The following is a 15,001-nucleotide window of genomic DNA, read 5'->3' on the forward strand; positions in this document are numbered from 1 at the left end:
CAGAGAAAAAGTAATTTCCCTCAAAATTTATCAAGTAATTTGTGGACAAAGATTGAAAACAGTTATATCCGTCACTGTCCGGCATCAAACCGCGCTTTCCTTCGTGCTTTCCTCCAGCGTCAGCAACGGACAAAGGAGTTTTTCCTACCTGGTTCCGTCTGGAGAGCCGTGAGGTGCCAGGGGAAAATGTAATGTTTCTGGAAGCGCAGCATGGCTCGATAAACGAACCAGGCGTCGTGGCCAAAATACAGGCCCTCTGAGTCTCCTACGACCTTGACTACGGCCGAGCAAGCCATTATCTGATCGATTGAATAGAAGTCTTCCTCCCGTCCCAGGCCGTGTTCCAAATCCTGGATGTCTCCCTGAGCGTTGAGGAACCTGCATGGTAGGCGATGGCTTGAAGCGTCGAATTATTGCCTCTATTTACACGTGCAGTTTGTTGTCGTCATCATCATCATCATCATCCTCAGCCTGGTTACGCTCACTGCAGGGCAAAGGCATCTCCCATACTTCTCCAACTACCCCGGTTATGTACTAATTGTGGCCATGTTGTCCCTGCAAACTTCTTAATCTCATCCACCCACCTAATTTTCTGCCGTCCGCTGCTACGCTTCCCCTCCCCTGGAATCCAGTCCGTAACCCTTAATGACCATCGGTTATCTTCCCTCAGAATTACATGTCCTGCCCATGCCCATTTCTTTTTCTTGATTTTAAATGAGATGTCATTAACTCGCGCTTGTTCCCTCACCCAATCTGCTCTTTTCTTATCCCTTAGCGTTACATTCATAATTCTTTCCATAGCTCGTTGCGTCGTCCTCAATTTAAGTAGAGCCCGTTTCGTAAGCCTCCAGGTTTCTGCGCCGTCGGTGAGTTCTGGTAAGACACAGATATTATACACTTTTCTCTTGAGGGATAATGGCAACCTGCTGTTCATGATCTGAAAATGCCTGCCAAACGCACCCCAGCCCATTCTTATTCTTCTGATTATTTCAGCCTCATGATCCGGATCGCGGTCACTACCTGTCCAAAGTAGATGTATTCCCTCACCACTTCCAGTGCCTCACTACCTATCGTAAACTGCTGTTCTCTTCCGAGACTGCTAAACATCACTTTAGTTTTTTGCAGATTAAGTTTTAGACCCACCCTTCTGCTTTGCCTCTCCAGGTCAGTAAGCATGCATTGCAATTTGTCCCCTGAGTTACTAATGTATTCGCAAGTTACTAAGGTATTGTTACGTTGTGACAAAAAGCAAATATACGCAAGATCTAACCATGTTTATTGTGAAAATTCTACACCACTGAAGGTCTTGGTGAGAAACGATATCGTAAAATGGTGGGGTTGTACGAGCCATTGTCGTCGAATTACGATAGTGTTTGTATGTGAGCTTTAGGAAGAATCACTGAAAAACGGCCCTAATATACAAATGAAAAGCACGACACATTTCTCTTATGATTCAGCATAATTATGTTGCTGCAGATACGGTTTGCCTTTCTGAGCAATTCATTGTTTGGTATATTTATTTACTTATTTCGCATTCGTATCTACTTCGTCATTGCAGGCATTGCAGCGGGAGGGGAGGAAGTACAATTGATGAAACAAGGATCACTTTCCTAAAGCCTGACCAAGTCACTTATAAAAGTCGTAAAATCATACCGCGTGATAGACCGTTGCAGTCTCTTGCTGACTACAAAAAAAAAGAAGTTTATTTAAAGACGTCTTCATTAAAACGAATCTCACGAATTTTCAAATCATGCTCCCGTCTTGACGATACCTACTTAGAGTATCATTGCTAATGAAAAATAATATCTACTCTAAAGTTTCAAAGGCAGTCATCCAATTCACGCTACTTTCGTACTTCCTTACTGGCTTAATGTTTCTTTTTCGTGATTGAAGGATTTGTTTACTACTGAATAAAAATATTACTTCTTTCCAGTATTGCAGTCGGTATAAAATTTTATGATAAGTCTTACCGTTTGAGTAAACTGTGACGAAACTAACGTTTAAAATATATAGATAACGTTGCAATCAAAACTACACGAAACGGAATTAGCTCTCAGGTCTAACACTGTTTTCGTCAAAAAGAGAAAGAAAAACTGTGGAGAAATTGCCGAAAGCGAGTGGTCTGTGAAGACATTTCTACATATTGTAGCGAGGAGGACAGCTTGGTGTACAGCTTGGTGGAGTACTCTAGGTGAACAGAAAAATTATCTTTTCTTCGCATTGTTGTATGGTCGCTGCAATTTTGTTGCAGCATCTTTTGATGCATCATCAATAATGCTGACTCTATATCAATATTGGCGGGCCCGGGCCGGACTCGGCTTGAAGCCATGGTCCCAGGCTGGGCTCGGCCTTCATACGGCGGGTCCGAGCAGGGTCTGGGTTGCAATATAAGACCCCCATGCAGTGCTATACGGTGCTATGCGGTGCTATACTTCACCGTCTACATGTAGAGCCTTCGCAGAAAACTTGAAGTCACCGTGAACGTGAGAGGTATCATAAGACGCAAGAACGTGACCTGCCATAACCCGCGTCGATGAACTCACGCGAATGAGAACGAATACGCTTGTCACACACGCAGGCATTAGAACCCCAAGAGATTCTTGGACGGATTTACTGCCACAGCGGCAGCTGTCGGATATTATCACTGGCGCTGTGGCTCCAAAACATTTTCGACGACGGCATCCTGTTCAGGCGTCCCGCACTTGAACACTGTGCTTGCGTCGACAGATTGAAAAACAGGGGCCGTTTTCAAGCGAGGCTTTCTTTGCCTACTCCCCTATTTTGAGTGTACTTGCTCCTTATTTCTTTACCGAGTGGACAGCTTGCATCAAAGGGTATGTGCCAATGGCCATGTGCCCGAATTTCACGAGCAAAACAACGTGCAATAAGTAAATAGGAAAATAGAAAGTTGAAGACACCGTTTGTGTGTAGTGAAGAACCAGTGAACCGAAGCAGCCGAGCATGGTGACGGAAGCAAAGTGAACAGAATTGCAGCAGTGGGTGCATTGAGCGAGGAGCGTTGAGCGACACAGAAGTCGCTCGGCGGCTTTTCTGAAGAAGTGGCAGAGTGTGAGGGAAGAAGGAAAATGAAATTAATGAGCGCAAAGCGTGCATCGGGTGTGGAGGAGACAAAAGCTTGGAAAAAGCGTCGAGCGCAACAGGAAGGTATGCGTTACGCAGCAAAGCTTCGCCGTAGGAACGTGCGCATGTGCTAATAAATTTAAAGTGCATTCATGACGCTTTCATATGCATGCCGCTTCTACATCGAAACGTTTGCGACATTGTGGTACATTTTCGCGATTGCGTTACATTTCCGTCGGCATTGCGCCGCTAATGAGTAATTAACAGAAATTCTGCCTAAATTTAGACTGTATTTGCGTCAATATAGTTACCTTTTCATAAAATCATGTTTACCATTTGCGAAGTAATATTGAATCGTTGTTTTCCAAATAACTGCGGCACCTGCTGATTTAATAATGTGTTTCAATGCCTCAGTGCGCAGAACCAATATTCTAGAAACAGGGTAATGTAGGTTATTTTTTATTCTAATATGACCAATATTTTGACATTCATGCGACGTAGCCCAAATAACCGACTTTCAACGGGCTTCTATTTCTTGGAATACGTTGCACGAATTTCTGCTTTGTGCCCATCGCATACTTTTTTTTAATTTGGAAGTTCTACTTTTCAGAATAATATCAGACGCCCGATGCCAGCAACCACTGCGATCTCATTTCAACATGCCTTAGCACTTAAGACCACTCGTCTATTTATTGTGATCCGCGTGTCAGCTAACACAAGCAGACAAATCTCCCTCACTTGTGTGCAGTAGTGCCTTTGTAAGAGACAATGTACATACTTCCAATAAAAAAACTGCGTAAATGATTAGAAATCCAGGTACGGAAAGCCCAACATGAAACTGTTATGCCTATATGCAAAACACCCATGCCCGCCAAGCTCCACTTTACAACGCTCTTATGAACAGAAAATACCACCAGCCGCGAAACAAACAAACGCTTCCGGTCATGAGACTCGATACTTACTGAGCTCTCGGGGCATCAGTCACCTCATTTGAAAAGTCTAGGGTCTTGTTTTCCAACTCGTCGCTGAGACCCGCCAGTTGCTTCATTTGAAGATAGACCTGCAGCGGGAACGTGTGACACAAATAATTCACAGAACATTGAAGTACTCTGTCGGAAGTGACGTTTCTGCTTAGCGGTCAATGTTCAGCGCATGTGCCTTTGTCTTTCACGGCTTGACAGAGCCACTAATTGAAAGTAAACTATACGCGTAGGTAGGCTTTCGGGAGCATGTGATAGCGGAAGCGGCCGGCAATCTCCGATAAAAAATAATTGTTGCTGTCTCCAGCGTACCCGAATTTGTCGACGGGTACGTCTTCCGCAGTACTTAATACTAATATCCTTTTCTAATTGTTAGAGAAATGCAAACTTCTATACAGTACCAGCTTGTACTGCTATTGCACATTTTACTGAAAACGTGGCTTAAACGACCGTCATTATTAACTTCTGAAACATTTAGAGCTGAGAGCCATGTTTAGTGCTGTAGCGTGGGATGTGGTCCCTTGTAACCTGCAAGGAAACGCACGCTCATGAATTCCAGTAATTTTGCTTGTTCAAGTTACATTTGCTACGATGATGACGGGAACGAGTTGGGGCGCTCGTAAGAACTTGCAAAGAATGGTATCGATATATTGACTGGAAATTCCCAGCAATATCACTGAACTTTCACTGGAGCTTTACGGACTGATAAATGAATTCACATAAAAGGCGATTAAAAGCTCCTGGCGTCACTGCAACTTCTCAGGCAGACGCTTGCATGTCCCTGAAGACAGACCATCAACTGAAATAAATACAGCTGTCGAGCAAAGTGGATAAAAAACGCAAACGCAGAGTATGTCTCCAGAAGTTCGAGGTCATTCTTGATGGAAGTCACTAACGGTTGTAAAAAAAGGAAGAACGCAAGAATTTTGTAGCATTCAGTTCGCTATGCTACCTGGGAATTGTGCCAATGCGGAGGAAAGGAAATAACGCCTAAATTAGAATATAAACAAACGCGCGGAGGCACGAAGGAGATAAAAATGCATCCGCTTGTGATGTTTGGCCATGCGAAGGGCCGCACCTCAACAGCGCTTGTGGCTGTTATTAAATGATTTAGAGCAGAAAACAAATCTGAATTTCATTGACCAGACAGCGCTCCACGAGTACTTAAGAGCCAGCTGGATCAGTGTGGACTCCAATTTGTTAGCTTCATGTATGCCGGCTTTTCTATTCGTATTCTCCGAGCTCAGTATAGTCAGTATCATGTATTCGCGGAAAGTGCAGGGTAGCAAGTAATATTTTCCCGCGCGACTATCATCTGCAGTCCTCAGCCACTGTGCTGGTGCTTTTCGCACCTGTACGAGCAGTCGTTCGCAATAGCAGTAAGTCGAGTCAGTGTGCTACAAAGCGTGGTCTGCAAAAAAATACTCGGTGCGACGTAGCGGTAGTCGTGTGCAGCGCTGTAGCCCACCCTTCTCTACGATTCGAGAATGCAGTCCAGAAGTCGGTACTGGCCATTATCACTGGACACTGGAACCAGCGTTTCACAAAAAAAAAGCACTCGTAATAACAGCGATAAAGTACCATGTATTTTTCAAGCCGAACTGGTTTGGACTCCAACAAAAAACAACCCAGAAATGTCGGAAAACCGCGCTAGTACCCATAACGAAGCATGGCACAACAATGCCGCTCTATATTTATTCAACTTTCGCGCAGCTGGTAATATATATTAGTTATCAAAATTTCAGATAAATATAAATTGCAGAGGCATATGTTCAAATCCACAAACTGATGTTGTTTGTAGGCATTGAAAAATGCAACAATTTTATTCCAGTGCGCTTTAGCTTGTGCACAAAATTAGAACATTTACCGTAGTTATCAAACATTGAAAGTATGTCAGAAATTAAATTCTCGAGATTTACGCGCCAAAACCGTGATATGAGGCGTGCTGTATTGAGCGTATCCGTATTATTTTTACTACCCTGGGTTTTTTTAACGTGCGCGCATACACGCAACACGGACGTTCTCGCCTTTCGCCCTCATCTAAGTACGGCCGTCGTTTTCGCCCTTTGATGCGCCACCCGTGGGCTCACCGAAGCCACCACGGCGCGTCGCCAGCATGTGGCGAAAAATTGGACGACATGAATGAAGCACCGCTATACGTACATGTAAGAAATAAGCGTATCAATGCATTGCAGCTCGTAGCTCACCCGAATAAATATTCCTTAAATATATGAAGGTACGACGCCAATTGCCGGTTCGGGAATCCTTACGGGTGCTAGTTTCCATTTCCTAAATTTCTATCCTTTGCCGTGGAAAGAAGAAGAGAACTGTTTCAGTGAACCAGGTGGCCTCCGTAATGTCAAGCGTTCGTGCGAAATGTGTTTTCGAAACGGAATTCTTTGTAATGAACAGAGCACGACTTGATGAAAAAAAAACTGTATGAACCGAGCCATTTCGCACACCAGTATCTGATTTAGCCTTCACAATTATAGTGCCGCTTTATGTGGAAGCGCAACTTTTCAAAAGCGCGTCGGCTTTTGTACACGAGTCATCGAAGGTTCCAGAGTAATCACTGGTTCCCGCGTGTCTACTAGCAAATTCTTCACAATTCGCGTCGAACATGCAATCAGATTACACAAGCTTGGGTGACAACAGACAGCGGGTAGAAACATCGATAACATTCGACAAACTTCCGACACATGCGGCCGCTTCCTGCGCTGAGGGATAACATTTGTTAGACGGTGAAAAGCGATCACACGAAAAAGATAAACTAAAGGTGTCAGTATATCCAAATTTATCACTAGAATATACAGCAACGTAACTTAATTTGACCGACTCACAAGAATTTACAGTTTATAGCTAGGCTAAGTCATGTTAAGGGACACCCAAACCAAGTCAATCTTTCACTTTTTCAGCCTTAGTGTATTTTGAGCAGGTATAATATTGTTCCAAGTAGAGCACGGTACTTTACCATGTTCCAGAACGACTCGTTATGTCTTCGGAGGTGCTGCTGCTGTTGGGAGTATTTGTTGTTCTCGTCGAAAAATTTCTTCAAATCGCGGCAGTACTCGGGTTGGCTGTCGCAGTACCCTCCGAACATGTTGGTCCAGTGATTCTCGATCAGTTGCCGCGTGAGGTACGCCTCCAGGGCCCCTGCTGCATATGCTTGGACTTCATCCTTCGCACGTTCATTGGTCTCGATTTGAAGGAACGCCCATCTAAAATTCGGGATAGAAATGATAACAAGCTTCGTGAGGATTGTAATAAATTATAGGCTCGCACAGTTCCAAGCAAAGAAGACTGCATGAGACAAACATTATAACGTTAGGGAGATAACGAGCAAGTCGCTGTCGAAACATCTGTCCCTGTACGTCCTTAATAGAACAATAAAAAATGGTTTGGGAGTCATCAGGGCAATATATTTTGCTTCCTCAAAGCCCCACGGTGGATATAGCTAAAACATTATTTCAAGCATCTGTAGGTACACGTGTTGGGAGCTCGCTTTAGCGGAGGCAATACCAATTTTTACAGGTTGTGAACGGAAAGTCGACTGGCTTTATTTCAAAGTAAAAGCATGTTTGCCGTGTGGCAAACGTTTGTCTAAGATAATCCAGGGACCAATTTTAATGAAACTTGTTGCACTTGAAAGATAAAGTTGAATTCTAATAACTGGTGGAAGCATAATTTCGATTTATAGCCTCAATATTGTTAAAAATATTTTCAAAAATTTGAAAGTTTGAAAAAAAAATAGAAGCATGACGTTTACAAAAAATAATAGCTCCGCATCAAACACACATATCGTGGCTCTTCAAACAGCATCCCCTAGATCATTGAAAGCAGACAAATTTGGTGAATTTGTTGAGGTAACTGGATTTCCCAAATGCGGGGACAACGTATGGTGACGGGCGGTAGCTACACACGAAGTGTTGAGCTGCAATTTGTATCAACTATCTTGTGCATCACTTTTTAAATATGGATGCCCGTGCAGGTAGGTCGCATTTGTACTAATAATTGTAGTGATGGATATTTACATGCAGAGCTATCTGCAACATTGAACCGCCATTTCGTAAGGAGCTGAGCTCAAGCGGTTACCTAGAATTCGTCAACTAGTTTGACTTTGTTAGCAGAAGCAAGAGACCAAGGAAGGAACAGCAATAATACGTTGATTAAGGGTTACGATAGCTGTGAGAATTCAGATGCTCGGCATGGCAAAATGACTGCACTATGCAGACCAACAATTCATGAGTGGATAAGTGTTACTGTTCTACAGATGACTGAACGACAGACCGCATGAGGTGTCCATCCGGCGGTGCCATCGACCAAATTGGCGCCTCCGATATTTTCGCTGACTCGATCTGCTAAGCAATGAAGCGTTTGTAATTCATTGAATTCTTGTCGCAAACCAGCGTTATGAAAGCTGCTGATCTAACTTTAAGTCAACAGATTGTTTTTGAGCAGTTAAGTAATTTACTTACAAAGTTTCGTAATTGTTGCTAATTCGCGTCCTGCACAAACAATAGCGAAGTTTCCTAATTTTCTCACTTTGCTTGTGATAGCAGTTATATGAACACTCCAAAAAAATTTTGCCGTCGCCGTGTTGTTCTGTGTAAAGTCCAAGGGCGATAACACCGTCGGCGCGCGTCGTATGCTGTATGTGCGGGTGAAAGCACGTGAGGGAAGCCGACGATCGCAGCTCAATGTGGGATGCGCGAAGGAGAAAGCGGAGAGGTAACGAGCATTTTGCCGTTGCGTGAGAGGCCATGGGGCAGTCGGAAGGGTGGGAGGGGACGCGTTGTGCTCCGGAAGCATCCGCTAAATTCGCGAAGGGGCAAAAGAGGAACTGACGATCGTGCCTCATCATCACGCTCCATATATGGAGGAAAGTCATATATGCATGGAGGCAGCACGGGAGGAAGGAGGGGGCCGCTTCGACTCGGCTATTAAGTGCGTACTATGCACGGCCGCACGCGGTAACGCGCGCCGTATCTTGAAAGAGATCTGGAGACGGCTCATACCTTTGTATGCGCTGCGTTCACGCGCCTCTTGCGTTGAAACGATGTACCCAACGAAGGGCACTTCGCTCTCGAGCTTATCGAGTGCGGTGTGCTCATGTTAGCTTGTGCGCGCTCACACCATGCTTTTTAATTCAGTTACTAAGCGAACGTTTCCACGTTTATACGGCCGATAAACATTAATTTCCTTACGTCGCATAGCTGTTTACTAATTTGCTATCGCAATCAATGGTTCGCCTTTCGTGCGAAACTGCAACTTCTTTTACTTCTTTTTTCTGCTAGTTTTTCAGTAGATAAGTATTGAACGGTGCTCAACTTTTACTACGCACAATCAATGAGCGACATGTGCCGTTTACGTTTATATTTTTTGTTTTGTGCTTAAGGACTTCTCCTTGTTTCGGTCCTTCGTAGGCCTTACTTAGAGCTTCCACTCTCGCTCGCCTCCTTTCTCTGCGGTATTCAGGGTGCATGTTTCTCGGGATGCTGGCCACCGTGATCCGATACACCGACGTGGCAAAGTACAAGAACCGAGCGGCCCACGCTATCAGCGTGATCAACGGCCAAGGACAAGAGGTAGCAGCGGCCTCGGTAAGCACTCCAGACATCGACTGCGCGGAAGAAACGGCGATAGCCCTGGCGGCCACTACGGGCCAGCGAGAGGAAGGTTCAATCACAATCATCACCGACTCACAAACAGCATGTAGAAATTACCAAAAGGGCCGCATTTTCAAACAAGCCCTGAGCATCATCGAAAAGCGAGACAATTTTCCAGGACTGTACATTGTCTGGGCCCCGGGACACGAGTCCCTGGCGGCTAATGTAGCGGCTAATGCCGCTGCCCGAGACCGCATTCACTGGGCTATCCCACCAGGTTCACGAGCATCGGTAGACCAACAAGATAGCGTCCCAAAAACATACGCCGATATCCTAAGCCACTACAGACTGGGTAGGAGGATCTATCCACCCCCGCATCCCAAGCTGACAAGAGAAGAGGCGGCGATCTTTCGAAAACTACAGACCGGCACATTTTCGCACGGCACCCTGCTACACGCCATGTATCCTACGAGCTAAACTCACAAATGCGCCTTCTGCTCTACGCCCAATACCCTCTCTACATGGTATGAGAATGTCAACAAAACCCTTCGACACCGCCCATCACCGGACCAACCGTCGAGCAGTGGGAGGCCCAGCTGACAAGCTCGAGCCCTGAAGACCAGCATCGCCTGGTGAGCAGGGCCAAGCTATCGGCTCAGGCCTACGGCATCCTGGACTAGGGACGCCGCCCACTTCGGACGATTTTACCGTCGGCTCATTTCTACTAATAAAGTTTATTCCTCCTCCTCCTGTGTTTAAGGATTGTACAAAACACACTGAACAGTTCAGATTTCATGTACCGGGGGCAACCGACGCCTTTTCAAAACACGTTTAAAGGGTGAACCAAGGCATGTTTATTATATATGTAGTATTAGAGATCCACTTTGGGCCGTCTTGCTCTTCAAAGCACGCACCGCGCTAAGCATTCTTGTATTCTTTCTATTACGTTACGGTTTCGGAAAGGGTGCATTGTACAAATAACAACCAGCGCTGGGATCCGCGCCAGCAAAACCTTGTATAAATACCCCTTTTGCCAGCAGAAAGAACTCCTAAATAACTCTTAATATCCAGAAGAATATCGCATACCTTCGTTTGCTGTCCAATCCAAGTCGCTACCTCCCTGTATATTAATATCTCGTCTAAAGCATCGGATTTCTGTGCTCAATCTCGCGATTTCGAATTCTCATCCAGGCCACATCCCGCAGTGAAAAGTGGCGTATCAGGAAAAAAAAAATTGCCGAGACCCTGAGACTATGCTAGTTTACGTGCGACAACACCAGGAAGGCGCTCTGAACTTAACAATACACTCCCTCCCCAGATCAAGAATCGGCCTCCCTAGTGCAGCGTTGGGCCTCTACATGCCTCAAGAGTCTCGCAGTTACCAGTTCTCTTATTGTTGAACAAACATCAGTGTTTTCAACTACGCTACATCTCTGACATATTCAGCTTTCCAGATTATTAAAACGCACGTACATGACCCCGGCCCAATTTACACATAGCTCAGCAATAAGCATGTTGCTCGCAAAATGTACAACACACAGGAAAAACGAACATGACAGAGCGCGAGTTGTGTTCGTTTTCTCTGTGTGGTGCGCATTTTGCATCGAGAATGATTATTTTTGAATATCGCCAACTAGTCCAATGACATGTCCTTGTAGAACATAGATGTGTGTGGCCTACCCGCATGCATATGAGAAAGGGCTACCACGAAACAATTCCCTGGCGTTTGATAAAACACCCCCCTATGGCAGATCACCTTTTACGTGAGACCACCTGTCTAGCGAACAATGATTATATGTTCGTACCCGCTCTCGTTTATGTCGTTCTTGAAGGTGCCCCACGCGACGGGTAGTTGAGGTGAGTCAGAAGAGAAGTCTGCATCCTGCGGTTGACCGTCTTGTATCTGCAGCTTCTGAGAACCGGTTTCCAGTGCCACCCATGCCGATTTGGGCGCCTGTCCTTGCGATGCAATCATCGTGCAGCTCACCCAGATTGCCAGTGCTATCACCACAGGCAGATGATTCTGCTCCATTGCGAATCTGCGTCAGTGCTATTGCATGTAGGAAGTGTTGAAAGATCGTTATTAATAGAGAGCTGCAAAACTAACTCTTCATACCCAACAGTCAAAAGCAACGCTTCTATTACAACGATTACACTAGGTGCAGTTAAGGTACTAATATTTTCATGCCCACTTCCTATAATATGTATTTCTTGAACCCTGTAAAAGTCCCCCCCCCCCCAGAACTGTGTAATCAATCTAAATATCATAACACTGACTAGGCAGGAGACATGACATTGCACTTTGCTAAATTATTCGGCTGGCAATCGTGACGAAGATCTCCGGAAAGTACGAAATCTGAGTCTGAAGATTAGTACGTACTGCAGGCACTCACTCGAAGGAAGTGCCCAGTAGTAACTCACGCATTTTCTAAATTATTATTTTATATTGCAAATAGCAATATCCAGTGAAAAAAAGTCGCAGTGCCGCCCGAAAGGCGCAGCATCGATTGCGATAGCACATAAGTAGACTAGATTTATCGGTCGTATAATCTTGCAAACATTCGCTTGCTAATTAAATTAACAAACATGGTGCCAGCTCACACAGGCAAACATGAACACAGAACTCGATGACTACGGTCACTTGCTGCCAAAGGGCTGGCGTGAGCAAGCACGGCAGCAGCAGTGAGCGAAGTAACCTTCGTGCTGTCTATCGCTTCAACGCGAACTGAGGAGCGAGAACACAGCACGCATAAAGATATGCCCCGCCTTCAGATCGCTTTCAAGATAGGGCGCGCAGAGTATGCCGTTGCTGGCGGAGTAAAAGCCGCCCCCATCCCTATCTCGCGCGCTGCCTCACCGCTTCCTCCCTTGCGCGCGTGAGATGGAGCCGGGAGCATCAGTTCCCGTTGTGTCCAGTTGTGATATACGCAGTTGCTGCCAGAGCACAACGCCGCTCCTCTCCCTCCCTCCCATCATCCACGACATTTCGTGCGACGGAAGCGGCGCGTTTCCTCTGCGCTTTCCTCCCTCGCATGCGCCAGATTGAGCCGCGATCGTCGGCTCCCCTCACTTGCTTTCACTTGCACTTACTGCATGGGGCACACTGAGACGGTGTTATCGCCCTTGGACTTGATACGTAACGTCACGGTGGCGCCGATGGCGTCGGCGAAAAAGTCGCAGTTTCGTCCGAACGCCGAAGCATCGGCTGCGATAGTAAATGAGTAGACAGCCATACAAAGTAATGATCGTAGTTTTATCGGCCGTATAAACTTTAAACGTCCACATCCTAATTACATTAACAAGCATGGCGTCACGCGCGCACAGGCAAACATGAACACATCTAACTTGATCACTGCGGAAATTCGCTGCCAAAACGCTGGAATGAGGAAGCGAGGCAGCAGCAGCGAGTGAATTCACGTTCGTACTGCGTCTCGCACCCATACGAACTAAGCCATGAAAACACAGCGCACGGGTGAACTCTGTCCTCGCCGCAGATGGGGCTTTTAAGATACAGCAACCCAGGCGGACGCGCGCCGACGCCCGGGCTAGAACATGCTCCCCCTCGCTACCCCCCCCCCCCCCCCCCCCCATGGAGCCTTGCGCTCGTGTGAAGATGGCGCGATTCCTCTTCGCCTTCCTCTCTTGCGTGCGCCAGAATGAACCACGATCGCCAGCTAACCCTTGCTCGATTTTAGCACATGTGGCATGTGTTCTTTCATCTCGTTTCTCCCGTCATCCCCCACTGACCTTCTTTGTTCTCCTCTTCCCCTTCCCTTAGGCATAGTATCAGGCCAGATAAGATGCTTCACTTTCCGGCCGACCGCTCTGCCTTTTCCAGTGAATAAACTTCTTCACTCCCACATACAAAATACTGCGCGCGGTAACGATATTATCGCCCTTGGACTTTATACGTAGCCTCACAGTGACGGCAACGGCACAAATGCGCTTGGAATGCCCATTTAATTGCTATTCAATATAATGTGCCTGGAGTGTTCATATATTTGCTTCCGCTATAAAAAGGAAAAAAAAAAGAACGCCGCAGGCTGGCCATCGGAAAGTGCGCACGCATGCAGGCTCTTCAAGAAGGTGAGCATCAATTCTGAAGTTCAGCGTGCCAAAACAACGATCTGATTATGAAGCACGCCGTAGTGGGAGACTTCGGAGCGGATTAGACTCTGGGGCTTTGCGTGTCAAAACCACAATTTGATTATGAGGCACGCCCTAGTGGTGGACTCCGGACAAATTTCGAGCACGAGGGGATGTTTAACCTGCCCCAAATGCACGGGACACGGACGTTTTTGAATTTCGCCCCCATCTAAATGCGGCCGCCGCGGCCGGGATTTGATACCGCAACGTCGTGCTTAGCGGCGCCACACCATAGCCACTAAGCCATCGCCGCGGGTAGAACGTGGGCATAGAACATGCACTGAGATTTTCGTGAATGCAACCTGACACGCAGCAGTACTCAAGGATTCCTAGGAAGCAATATGCTCTCGTCGGTTTATGCTTATTGCGCTTACTGGTATATCTGGTAGATGTTTTTGTCTGAGGGGCTGGATCGATTCCCAGCGGGCTTAATGTCACCGGTATGCAAAAACGTTTATATATTATTCTTTGGTTTAACGTTAAGAAACGCCACATGATAAAGATCATTCTGGAGCGCATCACTAAGGGTTGCCTCATAGCCCCACTTATTAACGAGGTACGTTAAACATGAGATTTATTTCCTAATTTTAACACCATTTAATACGTAGAAACAGGTGCATATTGCTAAAGTGTGCCTTTTTGTTTCTTCTTCAAAGCGCCACAGGTTGTATGTGAACTTGAATATTATTCGCGTGCTTCATGTGTATGTTGAACTACTTGCGATACCATAGCATTTTGATTGAACAGCCGCCTCGTATGCGGTAGGTGCTGGGTTCGGATCTCGGTGTTGCCCAAAAACCGAACGGCTGTGTAATGGGTAGATATATCCCCCTGTCCTGGTGCTCGCGTGGTGTAGTTTGTGGGCGCCTCTAGTCTATTAGACGACGGCACTGTTGTTGAACATTCGCCGTGGCTGTGGGAGGCACACTAGAGCTGCCACCTACCGGCGAAATTAGTACAATTGCGCTCTCGGCCAAGCGCTCGGCCATTACGGGCCGGTCATTACAACGGTCGGGATGCCACATGGGAAACTGCCGTCATGGGAGCGGCCTAGACCACATTTTAGAGTGTTTTGTGTGTGTGTGTGTGTGTGCGTGCGTGCGTGTGTGTGTGTGTATGTGTGTGTGTGTGTGCGTGCGTGTGTGTGCGTGCGTGTGTGTGTGTGTGTGTGTGTGTGTGTGTGTTTGT

At 46.3% G+C, this 15,001-nt stretch overlaps 1 protein-coding gene across 1 annotated transcript in view; it reads right to left on the bottom strand.

Moving 5' to 3' along the window:
• The window catches only part of LOC126534925 (putative phospholipase B-like 2), a 37,841-nt gene extending 26,128 nt beyond the window's left edge, over window positions 1–11,713 (bottom strand). The window contains exons 1-4 of the mRNA XM_050182129.3: window positions 11,473–11,713; window positions 7,033–7,279; window positions 4,044–4,141; window positions 149–378 (exon numbers count right to left, since the gene is read on the bottom strand). Of these exons, the coding sequence (XP_050038086.2) occupies window positions 149–378; window positions 4,044–4,141; window positions 7,033–7,279; window positions 11,473–11,699 (802 nt within the window). The 5' untranslated portion in view covers window positions 11,700–11,713. The remainder of the gene's footprint in view (window positions 1–148; window positions 379–4,043; window positions 4,142–7,032; window positions 7,280–11,472) is intronic.
• Window positions 11,714–15,001: the final 3,288 nt, after the last annotated feature.

Source organism: Dermacentor andersoni, chromosome 7 (genome assembly GCF_023375885.2).
Source record: "Dermacentor andersoni chromosome 7, qqDerAnde1_hic_scaffold, whole genome shotgun sequence".
In the NCBI taxonomy this organism is placed as follows: domain Eukaryota; kingdom Metazoa; phylum Arthropoda; class Arachnida; order Ixodida; family Ixodidae; genus Dermacentor; species Dermacentor andersoni.